Genomic DNA, 18,875 nt, shown 5'->3' with positions numbered 1-18,875 from the left:
AATCCCATTTCTGAAGAAGGGTCTAGGCCCGAAACGTCAGCCTTCCTGCTCCTCTGATGCTGCTTGGCCTGCTGTGTTCATCCAGCTCTACACCTTGTTATCTCAGATTCTCCAGCATCTGTAGTTCCTACTATCTCTGGGTCAAAGGGATGCACCCCTGACCCACGGCCGGGATTAAAACTCAACCTACTGTCTCATCTCCAATAAAGGTCCGATCCGTTGTTCATTTTGGGTGGATTCACTGATCCGGTGGATGATTGAAATGCAGATTTATCGGAATTGTCAAATAGCAGCTGCGACAAAGCGGCCATTCAGCCCCTCAAATCTGTTCCATCACTCGAGTTGACCTAATCGTGACTGATTTATATACGGAATAAATATATCTAATCGCTGCTTGTGGGATCCTGCTGCGGTCGAACTAACGGCCGCATACTGTACCATACAACATTTCCCAATGCTCCCGGAGGCTGTTTGACATTACTGCAGGCTCTTTAATATAGGAAAGGAACAAAGATTCTGGCTTCCGTAGCCACACGGATGTATTTGATATTCATCCCATTTATAACGTGGGAGGAGACTTTAGAGGGCTATGCTGTTCCGAAGAGTTGTACTGATGTTTGTTTGTGGTTTCCTGAACTGGTGAGAAAATGTTATCAGGGATCATGGAGAGTTGTGAGTAGCGATAATCAGTTTACAGTGAGACAAAGATCAGGGAGCTGCCTGTGTGAAAACGCAAGGTAGAAATTGCCGTCTGGCCCTAAACATTGCAGATTTAGAACTGATTTCTGAAGAAGGGTCCAGACCCGAAATGTCAGCTTTCCTGCTCCTCTGATGCTGCTTGGCCTGCTGTGTTCATCCAGCTCTACACCTTGTTATCTCAGGCTCCAGCATCGGCAACTTCTACTATCTCAGATTTAAAACTGGTTGTTGAAACAAAAAGAACTTCAGTTTATCTCCCGTGACTGAATCTAAAATTAGAATTAAAGTTCCAGTAAACCTAGTTTACAAACTGAAAGCTTTGCATTTAACTCTCAAAGTGTCAGGAGTCTGATTCTCTTGAAAAATTAATATATGGCTCCCTCCAGGTCTGTGTGATCTGACGGGAACAGTAATGGCTTTCATTGAGCCCACCTAAATGAATTTTCAAAACATTTCTCCTATTCTTTCCTCCTCCCCGCGTTTCTTATTCTTCCTTTCCCCGTGGGCAGTTTCCTCAATCAGTCTGTAAGACATTGCTGACTCACTGTTCCGTTGTCTTGCACTTTGCCTGATTTGATTTTTATTTTGGGAGGGGGTGTGGGGAAAGTGGTATTTATCTCAATGTTAGATAACAAGGTGTAGAGCTGGATGGACACAACAGGCCAAGCAGCATCAGAGGAGCAGGAAGGCTGACGTTTCGGGCGTAGACCCTTCTTCAGAAATCTCAATGTTGGCGGTTTTACAACTAATTACTTGGTAGTGCACAAGGAAAAGGGAACGAGAATTCAAAGGTCGTCGTGTTCTCATTCAGATACAAAAAACAAACTTGATAACAGGGAAAGACAATTTATACAGCATGACAATGAGGCTGTCCATTGGTTGGACTAGTGTTGATAGCAAGATGCAACAAAAACAGTTAATCTTAGATCCTTGACCTGTCATGGCCATTCTGATTGGTCAGAGTATTGCTATGAAATACATCAGCAATTGACAGTCTTCATGGTCTTTTTATTGTCAATGTGAAAAGGTGCAATGTATGTACGGATTCCTGTTGCTGACATAAAACAGGGTCCTATGTGTTAATATGTTGAGCCATCAGCACACCACACAATGAACCCTAAAGATAATCTTAAATTGATTTTTGGTGTAATTCTCAGCGTGGTTCAGTCTATTTAATCAATAATGTCCAACAGAATCACATCTAAGGTGGACATACTGTTTAGAGGCTTGTAGCTCGGGCTGGCAGAGTTCAGTTGATGGGCTGCCTGCTGCGAATGGTCAACTGGATGTATTGATCTCCACAGTCCAACACACAACCTACATACCTGGCATCACACCACCACTTAAACTCATTTATCATTTGCTTGACAGTAGCATGCTGTTAGAGCAGAAAACCACTTGAGTGGTTATTACTCAGTGGCAGGGTGAGACTGATAGCTTCAACTGATGATTGTGTCTGGTCTTAGCGAATGGAAAGACCTGACTTCACTTTGTATGTGGTAAACTCCTTTGGAAATGGTTAAAACAGCTGACAGAGCTATTTGACCAATTCTGTGCAGAGTCTAACATAGACTGGGTCTGCCATAGTATTAAGGGCTTAGATGGGGTGGAATTTGTTAAATGTATTCAGAAAAGTTTCCTGAAGCAGTATATAGAGGGTCCTACTCAGGAAGGGGCAAAACCTGACCTACCCTTGGGAAATAGAGCAGGACAAGTGAATGAGGTGACAGTGGGGGGAGCACTTTGGCACCAGTGACCTTAGTTCTATTAATTTTAAAACAGTTATGGAGAAGGACAAAACTGGTCCACAGGTTCAAGTTCTAAATTGGGGCAAGCAAATTTTGATGGAATTAGACAGGAGCTTGCAGGGGTTGATTGGAGTAGTTTGTTTGCAGGCAAAGGGATCTCTGGCAAGAGGGAGGCCTTTTAAAAGTGTGATAGCTAGAGTTCAAAGTCTGTATATTCCTGTGAGGGTGAAGGGCAACGTTGGCAGGAGTACGGAACTTTGGATGACAAGAGATATTGTGGCTTTGACCAGGAAAAAGAAGGAGGCATGGCTCAGGTACACACAAGTGCGATCGAGGGAATCCCTGGAGGTATATAGGGGATACAGGAGTTTACTGTAGAAGGAAATCAGGGCGAAATGGGGGTATGAGTTAGCTTTGGCTGAGAATATTAGGGTGAATCCAAAGAGATTATTTAAGTATATTAAAGGAAAAAGAATAACTAGAGAGAGAGAATCAGATTCCTCACAGACCAAAGTGGAACTGCAGCAGATGGGCAAGGCCCTCAAAGAATACTTCTCCTCTGTGTTTACCGTGGAGAAGGACATGAAGACTTGGGAACTTAGTGGTGACATCTTAGGGACAGTCCATATCACAGTAGAAGAGGTGTTGGAAGTATTAGAATGTATGAAGGTGGATAAATCTCCTGGTCCTGACCAAATATATCCAAGAACCCTGCAAAAGGCTAGCAAAGAAATTGCAGGGGCCCTGGCTGATATATTTGCATCGTTAGCCATGGGTGAGGTCCCGGAAGACTGGAGGGTAGTGAATGTTGTCCCCTTATTCAAGAAGGGCTGCAAAGAAAAACCTGCAAATTTTAGACCAGTAATAACATCTGCGGTAGGAAAATTACTTGAGAAGATTCTGGGGAATAAGATATACATGCATTTAGAAAGACAGTGTTTGATCAGGAGTAGTCAGCATGTCTTCGTGCATGGGGTTGATGAGGGCAGGACGGTAGACATAGTCTACATGGACTTCAGTAAGGCCTTTGATAAAGTTCCACATGGTAGATTGTTCAGGAATCCAGGGAGACTTGGCAAATTGGATGCAAAATTGGTTTGATGGTAGAAAGCAGGGAGTAATAGTGGAAGGATGCTTGTTGGACTGGAGGCCTGTGACTAGTGGTGTGCCTCAGGTGTCGACGCTGGGCCCATTGCTGTTGTTACCTATATCAATGATTTGGATGAGAATGTACAAGGCATGATTAGTAAGTTTGCAGATGACACCAAAATAGATGGTATCGTGGACAGTGAGGAAGGTTATCAGATATTGTGACAGGATCTTGATCCGCTGGGGAGGTGGGCCGAGAAATGGCAAATGGAGCTTAATATAGGTAAATGTGAGATTTTGGAAAGCCAGATCAAGGTGGGAGTTTCACGATGAATGGTAGGGCCTTAAGGAGTGTCGTGGAAGAGAGGGACCTTGGAGTTCAGGTGTACGGTTCTCTGAAAGTGGAGTCCCAGGTAGACACGGCAGTGAGGAAGGCTTTTGGCACACTGGCCTTCATCAGACAGGTTGAGTACGGAAGTTGAGAAGTTATGTTGTAGTTGTACAAGATGTTGGTGAGGCTGCACTTGGAGTATTGTGTTCAGTTTTGGTCACCTTGCTATAGGAAGGATGTTACTAAACAGGAAACAGTGCAGAAGAAATTTACAAGGGTTTTGATCAGTATTGGGTCCATCTTTGCCCATCATTTATATAAGTGGTTTGGATGAAAATACAGGAGGTATGGTTAGTAAGTTTGCAGTTGACACCAAAATTGATGGCATAGTGGACAGTGAAAAAGGTTATCAAAGAGATCTTGATTAATTGGGTCAATGGGCTGAGGAGTGGCAAATGGAGTTTAATTTAGATAAATGTGAGGTACTGCAATTTGGTAATACAAACAAAGGCAGGACTTATACAATTAATAGCAGAACCTTGGGCAGTGTTGTAGAACAGAGAGACCCAGGATTTCAGATACATAATTCTTTGAGGGAGCAAATTACTGCAGATGCTGGAATCACACTGAAAACAAAAAATGCTGGAGATCAGAACAGGTCAGGAAGCATCCATGGAGAGAGAACAAGCTACCCTTTCGGGTCTAGGTGACTCATCATCAGAGCTAATGTGAAGTGTGGAGGGGCAGCATTTATGTAATAGCTTGGGGTGTGGGGGTGCTTGGAGTGCTGGGGAGGAATGTTGATAGTTCAAATTAAGTGTTCGAAATTTGAGAATTGCAGAACAATGATGTGTCTAACTGCCAGACTGGAAGAAACAGACGGGGGAGGGGAGAGAGAACATGGTGACAGAGAATGTAACAAGCAAACCTAAAAGAAAGGGAAGGAACTGGTTCACAATCTGGAGGCGTTGAATTCCATACTGAGCCCAGAAAATAATGAAGTGCCTAATCTGAAGATGAGATGTTGTTTCTCCAGTTTACACTGTGATTCACTGGAACACAGCAGCATGCCGAGGACAGACACATGGACATTTGGACAGGACACTGTATTAAAATAACCGCCATGGGAAGGTCGGGGTCATACTTGCGCATGGACCGGAGGTGTTCCGCAAAGCAGTCACCCAGCCTGCGTTTGGTTTCTCCAATGTAGAGTAGAATACAATACACAAGATTGAAGCAGGTACAGGTGAAATATTAACTGAAAGAACTGCGGATGCTGTAAATCAGGAACAAAAACAAAGTTGCTGGAAAAGCTCAGCAGGTCTGGCAGCATCTGTGAAGGAAAAAACAGAGTTAACGTTTCGGGTCCGGTGACCCTTCCTCAGAATAGGTGAAATATTGCTTCACCTGGAAAGACTGTTTCGGCCCTTGGATGATGAGCAGGGAGGAAGTGAGGGGGCAGGTATTGCACCTTCTGCGGTTACACGGGAAGGGGGGTGGTGTTAGTCGTTGATGAATGGACTAGGGTGTCCTGGTGGGAACAATCTCTGTGAAATGCAGAATGGGGGAGTGAGGGAAAGATGTGTTTGGTGGTGGCATTCTGCTGGAGTTGTCTGAAATGGCACAGAATGATTCTTTGAATGCAGAGGTTGATGGGATGAAAAGTGAGAACAAGGGGTCCCAAATAACTCTGTTGTGAGAGATGGAGAGGGGCAAGGGTTGAAGCACAGGTGATAAGTTGGATGCGGTTGAGGGCCGTGTCAACCACAGTGGGTGAGAAACCACTGTTATGGAAGAAGGAAGCCATATCAGCAGCGTTGTTATGGAAGGTGGCATCATCTGAACAGATACGAATTTCTTTGAAATTTGCATCATAGGTAGAGAGAGTGGTTATGAAGGTGTTTAGCATATTTGCCTTCATTGCTCAGATCGTTAAGGAGTTGGGACATCAAGTTGAAGTTGTACAGGACATTGGTGAGGCTGCTCCTGGAGTACAGTGTGCAATTCTTGTCACTCTGTTATAGAAAGGATATTATTAAACTGGAGAAGGTTCAGAAAAGATTTACCAGAATGTCGCCAGGAATGGAAGGTTTGAGATATAAAAATAGACTGAAAAGACTGGGACTTTTTTAACTGAAGTGTAGGAGGTTGAGGGGTGACTTTATTAAGGTTTATAAAATCATGAGGGGCATAGATGAGGTGAATTACAAGGGTCTTTTCCTTAGCGTGGGGGAGGTCAAAACCAAGGGCATATTTTTGGGGTGAAAGGAGAGAGATTTAAAAAGGACATGAGGGGCGACTTCTTTAAACAGAGAGTGGTTCATGTGTAGAAGGATTGGCCAAAAACAGTGGTGGATGCAGATACAGTTACAATGTTTAAAAGATATTTGCACATTCGTGAATAGGAAGGGTTTGGATGGATATGGGCCAAGCACAGGCAGGTGTGTCTAATTTAGTTTGGGAACAAGCTGTGGACCAAAGAGTCTGTTTCCATGCTGCATGATTCAATGATGTTGCAGCAACTGTGAATGAGTGAGTTAAGAATCAGTTACATTCTTTGGTGAATCCCATTCCCTTATTTAATCAACATTGTCAATTTGATGTTTCTCAGATGTCCTCCTCAGAGAAAGCTGTTCTCATCAAACCTGCGCTGACTGAGGCCCAGGTTGTTGAGTTGGCCGAGCGGTTGTATGGTCTGAAGGCCTCCAATGTCCAACCAATGCCCAGTTACGATGACCAGAACTTCCACATTCTGGTGTCTGAGACCCAGGCAACTAGAGATCACAGTCAGAGCTACGTCGTCAAAGTGATGAACACTGTCGACAGTGAAGATGCTGATTTGATTGAAGCACAAACACGAGCCATGATGTTTTTGAGTGAAAAAGGATTTCCTTCACCCACACCTATCCCAACCATTGATGGCAAGATTATGTCTTTGGAGACTATTGGTCAGTATTAGCTCTTGATGGCTGGGTTCAGGTTACAGTTGACCAGCCACGGACCAAATGTTTGAAATTTATCTTACATAAATGTCCACACTTCACATAAACCCTTGCCAATGATATAATTAATTAGAAATCAGTTTCTATTATTTAATTTCTGACATGATATGCTAGTTATCAAAAACGCTGTGCTCTCATCTCTTACAGACTGTGGAGAACAATCCAAGACCCACATGGTCCGGTTACTGACCTACCTTCCTGGAATTCCATTGTCTGAAACGCCTATAGGTCCTCAGATCTTGTACAAAACTGGTCAAACCCTCGCTCGAATGAACCAGGTGCTTGCAGTAAGTCAGGATGTTGTACCTGCAGTGTTGTCTTTATAAAGGGTTATGAATGCAACCGAGGGAAGCTGTGATACAGATCAATCTGTTTGGGTTGTTTAGGTCAAACCTCCGTCCATTTGAAACAGATCAGAACTGCTTAGGAACATCTTTAGCCTAACAGCAGAAATTCCATTATGAAAGGGTTCGTTAAAATCATTCTTCATTCGATACGGTCTATGGATCGGGTTATTCAAAATATCAAATCCGCAGAGAGTCTGAATCAGCCTTTTTTAGATCTGGGAAAGTTTTGGTTGTTACAAATTTAGGAAATGTTCTTTTAAAAAAGACTGAAAATTTCCAAATATCGCACACAAGGACCATTTTTCTCCAGTTCAGGGCCCTGGTGATTATATCCTGAATCATGACAATAAGAAGATTTTAGAATCATAGAGTCATACAGCATGGAAACAGATCCTTGGGTCCAACCAGTCCATGCTGAACATAATCCCAAACAAAACAAGTCCCACTTGCCTGTTCCTGGTCCATATCCCTCCAAACCTTTCCTATTCATGTATCTATCCAAATCTCTTTTAAATGTTGTAATTGTACCCACATCCAAAACTTCCTCAGGAAGTTCATTCCACATGCAAACCACCCCCATGTAAAAAATTTGCCCTTCGTGTCATTTTTTAAATCTCTTGGCGTAAGCTGCTGAAAGATTTCCCCTGATACAGAGAGCAACAGAGGAAGAAGGGGTCACCAATAGATAATGGTCCATTGGGAGATATTGGCAATGAGGCCTTATTGTCATTAAGGATCAACGAGATAAAACACTGGGAGTGTAATTCATATCCTTATTGCAATAGTGCTTCATTAAATCCCCATTGCATGCTCTTCCTTCTCTCTCATTCTTATCCCATCCCATTCTGTCTTCCCCATTCCACATGAAACTCCTGTCAGTACTCCCGCACTTTCTCCATAATGCAGTCTCAACCAAGCTGTCTCCCCCCACCCCCCCCCACCCCCGCCTCAATGATCCCTGCCCTTGCAGGCTGCACTCACCCTGTGTCATTTCGGGTTCCAGTCAGCAGCTCACCAGAGCAGGTACACCTCAAAGCAGCAATAGTCAAATGACACTTGGAGAAAAGTTGGCTTTCTTTTAGAGGGGCTGGGGGTGCTGGGTGTTAAAGGGCATATGGACAGACACAGCTTTGAGTTCTAACCCAGATGGAGAAAGCAGGAAACAACCAGTAATACTTGGAAACGGATACTGGTCATCCCGGTGCTCCACGTTGAGGTATGCAAAGCAAATCGGTCCAGTGCACATCATTCACAAATTTTCCTCGTTTTTGTGGCAAGGAGATCCCAGGGAGGCATTATGATCAGACAGCCTGTTGGGTATATTGGGTGGGAGATGGTAATGGATTTCTCTCATTGGCAGGAATTCCAACATCCTATCCTGAAGAGTCTGCAACGGCCGGATTTCCTCTGGAAGCTCTCAAACATTCACTTGCTGAACAAGTATCTTTACACACTGGAAGAGGGAAGCGATCGCCAAATTGTGGAGCAAATTATTCAGCAATTCCAGGAAGTGATACTTCCAAACCTCTGCAGGTTTCGTCAAAGTAAGTCGTCATCCCTGTTGGCTTAGAAACCGACAAAGTTGGAACGGGTTATGGCACAAAACTGGTGGGATCAGTGTTCTTGGAATGTTTTACTCTGTTAATGGTTCTATTGAGATGTAAGTTGTTGTTCTATATACCTGGAATCTTGACCAATTTAAACAGAGTAGAATCCAGGGAGATCTTCATATGTCCAAATTCACCTCTTCTTCTCTATATTGCCCTAGTACATGGGCTCCTTGTGACCCATGACCCTGCATCCCATTGCAAACTCAAGGATTAAAGTTCCAATGTATTCACAGCTAACCTCCAGGGAGTCAGGTACAAGGGAGTGTGATGGTGACACTGCAACTGAGCAAGTCTGATACCTTAACAAGTGAGCGTGATGTAACAAGATCATTAAGGGCGAGTGATGTTAGATTGTCTTTGAAATCCTGTCATCAGTGATGGATGATAAAACATTGCAATGTTTGTCTCTTTCCCAGGCCTGAATCATGGGGACTTCAGTCACACCAACATTCTAGTCCAGCCTGTTCACACACCAGCTGACCACTCCGACCCGACTGAGCTACAGCAGCAGCTGGATATCTCTGGCTTACTGGACTTCAGTGATATGAATTATGGGTATTATGTCTTTGATGTGGCCATATCCATAATGTATTTGATGCTGGGGAGTAACGATCCCGTCGGCGCTGGGGGCCATGTCCTCTCAGGCTTTGAGAGTGTAATCCCTTTACTCCCTGAGGAGCGCAACGCCATGTTTCTGTTGGTTCTTTGCAGGTTTTCTCAGTCGCTGGTTATGGGGAGATACAATGCTCTGCTTTACCCTGAAAATGCAGAGTATCTTCTGAGCACTGGGAGAGCTGGCTGGAAGTGTCTCCGCCAATTGTGGTCGCTGGGGAAAGAGGCAGTGGGAAAGATTTGGTTTGAGACAGGCAAGTCCCACTGCATTTGATGCAGACCCTGTTTCAGTGTAGTCCCAGGCACGTTGGCTTCCAGGAGAAAAAGAACCCCTCTACAGGGAAAATTATTAAAATAAGTTCAACCAATACATTCCAGAACCTGGAATTGTATTAATATTTTGAGTTCCTAATTATTAACGAATGGCAAACTTTGTTTTAATCGATGCCTTATTTTTAATTTTTGTTTTACTCATTTGTGGGATGTGGGCGTCGCTGGCTGGCCAGCATTTATTGCCTGTCCCTAGTTGCCCTTGAGAAGGTGGTGGTGAGCTGCCTTCTTGAACCACTTCAGTCCACCTGCTGTGGGTTGACCCACAATGCCATTAGGGAGGAAATTCTAAGACTTTGACCCACAACAGTGAAGGAACAATGATATATTTCCAAGTCAGGATGGTGAGTGGCATTGAGGGGTACTTGAAGGTAGGGTGTGCCCATATATCAGCTGCCCTTGTCCTTCCAGATGGAAGTGGTCGTGGGTTTGGAAGGTGCTGTCTGAGGACCTTTGTTGAATTTCTTGTAGATAGTACACACTGCTGCTACTGAGCGTCGGTGGTGGAGTGAGTGGATGTTTGTGGATATAGTGCCAATCATTCCCATGAACCAGCACTCTCAATAAACTGGCAAAAAATATGTACCTCAAATACTGTGAAGTTTACCGTATTATCATGATCTCTGAGTTATCAGTTGAGGGTTCAGTAAGTTTTATTCAAGGCAAAGTTGCATTATTATGTTAGTGATTTATGTTGTAAGTAAAGTACAACAGTGATCTGTAGTCCCCCTGCAACACACTTCTATTACTTGATATGTGTTTTTACATTTACTATGTGAACCCCTTGATCAACCGGAATATTTTATCAACCAGCACATTCCTGGTCCCATAGGTGACAGTTAATAAAACGTTTGCTGTATATTTTGTAAAAAAAAAAGTTGTTAATGTGATATGAATGTTGTTGGCTGGACCAGAATTTATTGCCCACCCTGATAAGCTGGGAGAAGGTGATAGTGAGCTGCCACTGACGTATTTGTGGTTTCAGGACTTCCACAATGCCATTAGAGAGGCAACTTTGGCCCAGTGACACCGAAGGAACAGCAATATGCTTCCAAGTTGGGATGGTGAGTGGCTTGGAGGGGAATCTGCAGGTGGTGTTGTTCCCATAAATCTGCTGCCCTGGTCTTTCTATATGAAAGTGGTTGTGGGTTTAGGAGGTACCATCCAAGGAATTGGTGAATTTCTGCAGTAGATGGTACATACTGCTGAGATTGAGCATCAGTAGTGGAGGGAGTGGATGCTTGTGGATGTGGTGGCAATCAAGTGGGCTGCTTTGTCTTGTATGATGTCAATCTTCTTGAGTATTGTTGAAGCTGTGCTTATCCAGGCAAGTGAGGAGGTATTTCGTCAGACTCCTGACTTGTGCCTTGTCGATGGTGGACAGGCTTCAGAGAGTCAGGAGGTAAGTTACTTGCTGCAGGATTCTCAGCCTCTGACCTATTCTTATTCTCCAAACAGTAGAGAAAGATACGTGACACTTATGGCACTGTCTGAGATCCTAGAAGATGTCACAATTTCAAGTGTGCCAAAACATGAACCAGCTCATATTTTGTTCAGAATAATGTGCATTCAGTACTTGATAAAACAGCAGCTCATTACTGTGAAACATTTAATGTTTTTTTTGTTCTGTTAAAATGTCTGCAAGACAATTGATGATGTTGATAATTCAAGGAAAGCTAATGAATACTTTTAGATTGAAGAAGGATATCTCAATGTATCCAATGTGAAGGATTCTTGAACTGCAAAGACTTTTACAGCACACAGTGTCTGGGATGAAGCCAGTCCAGTCCAGTTTATCCAGGTTGGATATGAACAGAACAGCTCTGGGGTGAATAAGTGTTCGATCAGGATCTGGTTTCACAGACAGCAGCCAGATTGAGGAGCATTATTCACAAAAACAGAAATTGCTGGAGAAGCTCAGCAGGCCTGGTAACAGCTATGGAGAGAAGTCAGAGTTAATGTTTTGGATCCGGTGTCCTATCCTCAGAACTTTTGGTAGCTAGGAAAATGTTGGATTTTATGCAGATGATAGGGTGGGAGGACGGGGTTAGGAGTAAAAGATAGGTGGAGATAGAGCCCAAAGGGAGAGAAGAACAGTTGGACAGACAAAGGAGTGGATAACGATTAGCCTAGGAGAATGAATGGTTGCTAATGGGGACTGTTAGTGGCTAACAGTAGGTTGTGTGTAATAGCGGATCATGTGATAACAAGGCCTGGTGTGTGGGGTTTGGGGCAAGGACGTGGGAGAAGGTACCTCAAGCCCTAAAATTATTGAACTCAATAGTGAATCCAGAAGGCTGTAGAGTTCCCAAGTGGAAAATGAGGTGCTGTTCTTCCAACTTGTGCTGAGCTTTGCTGGAGCACGGCAGTTAGCCTGAGACAAAGATGTTAGCCCGGGAACAGGGTGATGTGTTTAAGTGGCAGGCAACTGGAATCCCAGGGTCTTTTTTGCGACAGAACATAGGTGTTCTGTGAAGCGGTCATTCGGCCTGTGCTTCGTTTCCCCAATGTAGAGGAGACCACATTGTGAGCAGTGAATGCAGTAGACTAGATTGTGGGAAGTGCAGGTAAAGTCCTGCTTCACCTGCAAGGTATGTTTGGGTCCTTGGATACTGAGGAGGGAAGTAGTAAATGGGCAGGTATCACACCTTCTGCAGCTGCAGGGGAAGGTGCCGTAGGGCTGTGGGAGGGTGTTGTGAGTGAAGGAGAAGTGGACCAGGGTGTCCTGGAGGGAACAATCCTTGCGGAAGGCTGACAAGGGAGAGGAGGGTGGTGGTGGTGGCATCTCACTGGACGTGGCAGAAATGGTGGCTAATGATCCTTTGGATGTGGACGCTATTGGGATCGTAATTGAGCACCAAGGGGGACCCAATCACTGTTTTGGGAAGGGAGGTGCGTCAGAATCTGGTGAAGGTCCTGTCAACTACAGTGCTAGGTTGAGGAAGAAGGCGAACATTTTGAATGCCCCCTTGTCAAAGTTAGTGTCATCAGAACAGATGCAATGGAGATGGAGGAACTAGGAGAATGGAATAGAGTCGTTACAGGAAGCAGGGTGTGAGGATGTATGGCCAAGATGACTGTGGGAGTCAGTGGGTTTAGAGTGGATATTGGTGGCCAGCCTATCCCCAGAAATAGAAACAGAGATGTCAATGAAGGGAAGGGAGGTCCAGAGATAGACCAGGTGAAGGTGAGAGCAGGGTGGAAACTGGAAGTGAAATTGATAAACATTTCCAATTCTGGATGAGAAAGGGAAGCAGCACCAATGATAGCATTGATGTACTGGAGAAAGAGTTGTGTGTGGGTGCCAGAATAGTACTGGAACAGGAGCATTCCACGTACCCAACACAGAGGCAGGCATATCTGGGGCCCATGCATATACCCATGGCCAACCTCTGACCTGAAGAAAGTGAGAGGAGTTAAAAGGGAAGTTGTTCAGTGTGAGGACAAGCACAGCCAAGCAGAGGAGGAGGGTGGTGGATGGGACGGCTCAGACCTTCTCTCCAGAAAGAAGCAGAGAGCCATGAGACCATCCTGATGGGGGATGGATGTGTAAAGGGATTGCACATCCACGGTAAAGACAAGGTGGTAGGAGCCTGCAAACTGGAAATTCTGAAAACTGACATAAACCGTCAGTGAAACTGCGATTGTAAGTTGAAAGGGACTGGACAAAGGGAGAAAAATTGAGCTGAGGTAGGAAGAGGTGCGTTTTGTGGGGCAGGAGCAGGCAGAAACAATGGGCCTGCCCGGGAAGTCCTGTTGTGAATTTTGGGAAGGAGAGAGAAACGAACTCTGGGAGATTGGGAGACTATTAGCTTGGAGGCAGTGAGCAGGGAAGATCACGAGATGAAATGAGGTTAGTGACCATAGTGGACACAATGGCCTGATGTTCCATGGTGGTATCATGGTCCAAGGGGAGATAGAAGGAGGTATTTGCAGGAGGAATAGTGTAGGTTAGATGGGCTTCAGATTGGTTTCACAGGTCGGCGCAACATCGAGGGCCGAAGGGCCTGTACTGCGCTGTAATGTTCTATGTTCTATGTATTTGAAGCTGAGAAAAGCATCAATCTCATTCTCACATTAAACACAGTCACCTTCCAGAGGAAACTATTCTTTAAACCTCACCAGATCCACAGCCCTTTGAGATATCTGCACTCATCCCATTCTGGCATCTTCCACAGTAATCATTGCAGCATTGGGCCTTTGATTGAACTTTTCCGAGCCCAATCTCTGGAACCCCTTCCTGAAAGCTCTCCACCTCTATACCTCACTTTCCTCCTTTAAGGTGCTCCTCAGGACTCACCTCTTTGATCAAACTTTGGCCATTTTAAAAAAAATCCAGCTGAGGGTAGTACTGAACAATTCAAATTCCAGAAAGAAACCTGACTTGATAGGTTTTTTTAATTAGTTGATGTGTTTATCAATCACTGAAACAGTCATACAAGGCTGCATAGTGTTTAACAAAAGAGGTTAGTTACACAAAAAATGGAAAATAATTAAGTCAGCCATCTAGACATGGAATACAGTTAGAGACATCTTAAAACAGTAATTTAAATCCAGAGAAATAACTTCTTCATACCAAACATTAAGTTGAGTTAACTGATTCCCCCCAGTTTCTGAGTTGTGAACAGAGGAGTGTTCCTATATGAATATTGTCAAAACTAAGAGCTTATACTTTCTCAGCTTCTAATAGCCTGCAGATTTCTAATCAAACACTCCTATATGGTTATCGCATAAACATTTCTCCTGAGGTAACCTATTCCCTTGACTGTTGTGAAAAATTCACAATCACTTGCTTTCTAACACCTACTGATTAGATCAATGTTCTGGAAGGAATATTTTGACCTAGGTTTCTTAGCTAAAAAGCATTGTAGATCATTCACCTTTCAACACAAACTCACTGAATATCATCTTATGTACTTTAATGCCTAATTTTGCTTTGCAATATTCCTATGAAAGGCCGTGTGAAATTAAAAGACATTAAAGGTGCTGTATAAATACAAATTGTTTTCCGTGACTAAACTTGGCTGTTCCTGCTTTTCCCACCGAAACTGCCATGTGATCCAAGTTTCCTTTCCTGTCCTTGAAAAAGCTCATCTTATTTCTGTGGACTTGAGGAGTAACTGAGTATTAATCACCTTTTGTCAAGTTTGTGCATTGATACCTTCTGGCTGCTCACTGCTGGGTGATTTGATTGACCCTCCCACATGCTATGACATGAGAAGAGTTTTGGGCGCGTAAATGGAGGAGAAATCCTGAGACATTGATTAACAATCCAGTGGCAGGAGTTCAAATCCCACCATGGTAGACTGTGAATTTAAATTCATATCTACATGTCTATACTGGGACATAGTAGACTAAAGACCAAGTGCAGGTAAATGGGATTAGTATAGTTTGGTGCTTGTTGGTCAGCTTAGACATGATGGGCTACAGGGCCTGTTTCTATGCTGAATGACTCTATGACCACATCTAGAAAGAAAATTCATCCGTTAACAGGTTGAAGGGGAAGATGTTAGAGAGTTGATGTGCATTCAGTTAATTCACTTGTTTTGCAAAAATCGAGAGTTGGAGTAGGCCATTTGGCCCTTGAGCCTGTTCCGTACTCAATAAGCTTATCACCAATTGCAACTGTACCTTCCCACAATCTGTGATTCTTCTACTGTCCAAAAGACTATCAATCCCAGTCTTCAAGACATCTAAAACTTTTCAGGGAAGAGAATTCCAAGCATTCACATTTTTGAGTGATGACATTTCTCACCTCAGATCTAAATACTCGATTCCTTAGTCTGAGACCATGTGATGGAAATTTTGGGATTGTATTTGGGAGTGGTGGGCATGGGTGGATGAAAGAGAGTATTAGTTAGCAATCAACCTTGTCTCAACAGCAAACAACTGAAAAGGAATTGAAAGGAACAGGAAGAACCCTTGTGTTACCACCTGGTGCAATTGAACTATGTTCCCCTTTTTTCTCTCTTCCGTTCTTAATATCCATGTCTTGTCTGTCCAATTGTTTTATGAGGGGAGAGTTTAAGAAGGGGCACAGTTTAAGTTGCAGAGTTATAAGTAAACAATTTACATTTCCTAATTGCCATTTGTTAAATACAATTTCTCATACTAAGGAGTTACTTCCTTGTCAAGTACAGAAAAGCTGATGAGTGCTTTCTTATAACCTGAGCATGAAGTCATTGGAATGTTACTAAAAACCCAACCTCATTTATTAAAGTCCTTTTGGAAACAAAACCTCCGTCCTTACCTGTTCTGACATCTATGTGACTCCAGTTCCACTCCAACGCAACCATTCTGAAGTGATGAGTAAACATTTAGGGAGTGAGGGTTGGACATTCAGTTTCAACATGTCCTGAGAATGAATTACTGCAAATAAATGTAACTCTTCCCTTAACATCTCCTTTCAGGTTCTTTTAAACTTACAGATCATTGCATATTCTTAGCACAGCCTGAGAATGAATTAATGATTTTTCTCTAATGTTTGTTTTCAGATTATTATAAAAAGATCACGACCGATGCTATGGTGCTGAACAATGATGGGACAATCATGCTGGACTTCCATTGGTGTAATTAGCCCTCTGTTCCACAGCCTGTAATGATGATGCGTTGATGTAATCTCAGTTTATAATCCCTAGATGAACCTCACCACCCAATCAACACTCTCCATTCTGCTGTTACAACCCAGTGTGCTGAAAATCAAGCTTCACTATTCCTAGTGTCATCACAAATGTGATAACATTTAATCAAACTATCACTCAATTGACTGGCAAGCTCAGGTTAAAAGAAAGCACTCATCAGCTTTCAGTACGTGACAAGGAAGTAACTCCTTAGTATGAGAAATTGTATTTAACAAATGGCAATTAGGAAATGTAAATTGTTTACTTAAAACTCTGCAATTTAAACTGTGCCCCTTCTTAAACTCTCCCCTCATAAAACAATTGGACAGACAAGACATGGATATTAAGAACGGAAAAGAGAAAAAAGGGGAACATAGTTCAATTGCACCAGGTGGTAACACAAGGGTTTTTCCTGTTCCTTTCAATTCCTTTTCAGTTGTTTGCTGTTGAGACAAGGTTGATTGCTAACTAATACTCTCTTTCATCCACCCATGCCCACCACTCCCAAATACAATCCCAAAATTTCCATCACATGGTCTCAGACTAAGGAATCAAGCATTTAGATCTGAGGTGAGAAATGTCATCACTCAAAAATGTGAATGCTTGGAACTCTCTTCCCTGAAAAATGGTAGATATCCAGCCATGGAGTTTATTCAAGGCTGGGATTGATGGATGTTCGGATAGTAGAAGAATCACGGAAAATGGGAAGGTGCAGTTGCAATTAGTGATCAACTTGTTGGGTTTGGAACAGGCTCAAGGGCCAAATGGCCTACTCCAACTCTTGGTTTTTGCAAAACCAGTGAATTAACTGGATTCACATCAACCACCCACTAACATCTTCCCCTTCAACCCATAAATGGATGAATTCCTGATAATTGTGATTAATAGACGTATTATCGCAATATCTATAAATGACAGGCTTGTAGTTTTCTGTCAGGTAAAGTCAAAGAACCAAAGAAAAGAGCAGAAGTTATCGAATTATTGTCCAGATATTGCATGATCTGTTATATAATAATCATTTCACAAATTTTTTTATCATGGTATAATTTTTCTGCAGGAGGGTTAGACTTGTTAACACAATGCACACAATCACTGAGTAACCAGCAAATGCCTGGCCCTTCATTCAAATCCCAACATCTGCTATTACAACTACCGGTTGTGAAGAGAGATTGACAGTGTTTAGCAACGTAGGAACAGGAGGCCATTAAGCCCTATGAGCCTGTAATGTTCAGATCATGGCAGGCCCCTACCTCACTCATCTGCCTTCACTCTGTATCTCTTAATCCCCTTACCCAGCTACACATCTCAACCTTGGGACCTGCAATTGACCCTCAGTGCTGCAGCCTTTAGTGAAGCAAGTGCCTGATTTACAACTGTCCTTTGTGTGAAGAAATACTTTCTTATTTCAACTTTAAATAGCTTTACTCTGCTTTTAAAGTTATGTCCCTGTTGTTGATTTCTTCACATCACCCAAACACATTGTAAACACCTCGCTCAGAACATCCATGTTCAAGGCCATTCGAGCAATTTAGAGTCATACAGCTATAAAGTATTAGAACATGGAAACAGGCCCTTCAGCCCAGACTGGTCCATGCTGACCATGGTGCCCTGTCAGCTTGTTCCAATTGCCTGGATTTGGTCCATATCGCTCTAAACCCTTCTCATCCGTGTACCTATCGAAATGTTTTTTAAATGTTGCTATTGTACATGCCTCAACCACTTTCTCTGGCAGCCCATTCCATATATGCAGCACTCTCTGCATGAAGACGTTGCCCCTCAGGTCCTTCTTAAATCTACCCCCTGTCACCTTAAACCTATGCCTTCTACTTTTCAAGACTATATGCATTCATCCTACCTATGCATCTCATAATTTTATACACCTCAATAAGGTCACCCCTCATTTTCCTACGTTACAAGGAATAAAGTCCTATCCTGGCAAACCTCTCCCTGTGACTCAGGCCTACTAGTCCTGGCAACATCCTTGTAAATCTTCTTTGCACACTTTCCAATTTAACTATGTCATCCTATAACAGGGTGACCAAAACTGTACACAATACTCCTTGCGGCCTCACTAGCAACTTATACAACTGTGACATTACGTCCCAACTCCTTTAAAAATTTCTCGATCAATGAAGGCCAGCATGCTAGATGTCTTCTTCACCACCCTGTCTACCTGTGACGTCGCTTTCAATAAATTATACTCCTAGGTCCCTCTGTTCCACAACACTCCTCAGGACCTTACCATTTACTGTATAAGTTTGTTTGACTTTCCAAAGTGCAACACCTCACACTTATCTGCATTGAATTGCATTTGCAAATCCTTAGCCCACTTCCCCATCTGACCAAGATCCCTCTGTAATTTTTGATAACCTTCCTTGCTATCAACGATTTTGTATCATCTGCAAACTTACTAATCATGACTTGTATATTCATATCTGGATCATTTATGTAAATAACATATAATAAAGGTCCCAGCACTGACCCCTG

General features: G+C 43.1%; 1 protein-coding gene across 5 annotated transcripts in view; it reads left to right on the top strand.

The window, feature by feature from the left end:
* The window catches only part of LOC109925458 (hydroxylysine kinase-like), a 75,484-nt gene extending 65,571 nt beyond the window's left edge, over window positions 1–9,913 (top strand). For 2 of the 5 annotated variants that reach the window (XM_048617273.1, XM_048617274.1), the window contains exons 4-7: window positions 6,479–6,815; window positions 7,017–7,156; window positions 8,577–8,760; window positions 9,243–9,913. In XM_048617273.1, the coding sequence (XP_048473230.1) occupies window positions 6,479–6,815; window positions 7,017–7,156; window positions 8,577–8,760; window positions 9,243–9,712 (1,131 nt within the window). In that variant the 3' untranslated portion in view covers window positions 9,713–9,913. Of the gene's footprint in view, window positions 1–577; window positions 673–6,478; window positions 6,816–7,016; window positions 7,157–8,576; window positions 8,761–9,242 lie in introns of those variants that run through there. The other 3 variants (XM_048617276.1, XM_048617277.1, XM_048617275.1) reach the window with 3 other exon arrangements.
* The last annotated feature ends 8,962 nt before the right edge of the window (window positions 9,914–18,875 follow it).

This window comes from Rhincodon typus, chromosome 36 (genome assembly GCF_021869965.1).
Source record: "Rhincodon typus isolate 14 chromosome 36, sRhiTyp1.1, whole genome shotgun sequence".
NCBI classification, from domain to species: domain Eukaryota; kingdom Metazoa; phylum Chordata; class Chondrichthyes; order Orectolobiformes; family Rhincodontidae; genus Rhincodon; species Rhincodon typus.
Note: the sequence above shows the minus strand (reverse complement) of the source record. Positions and strands in the feature narration are given on the sequence as shown.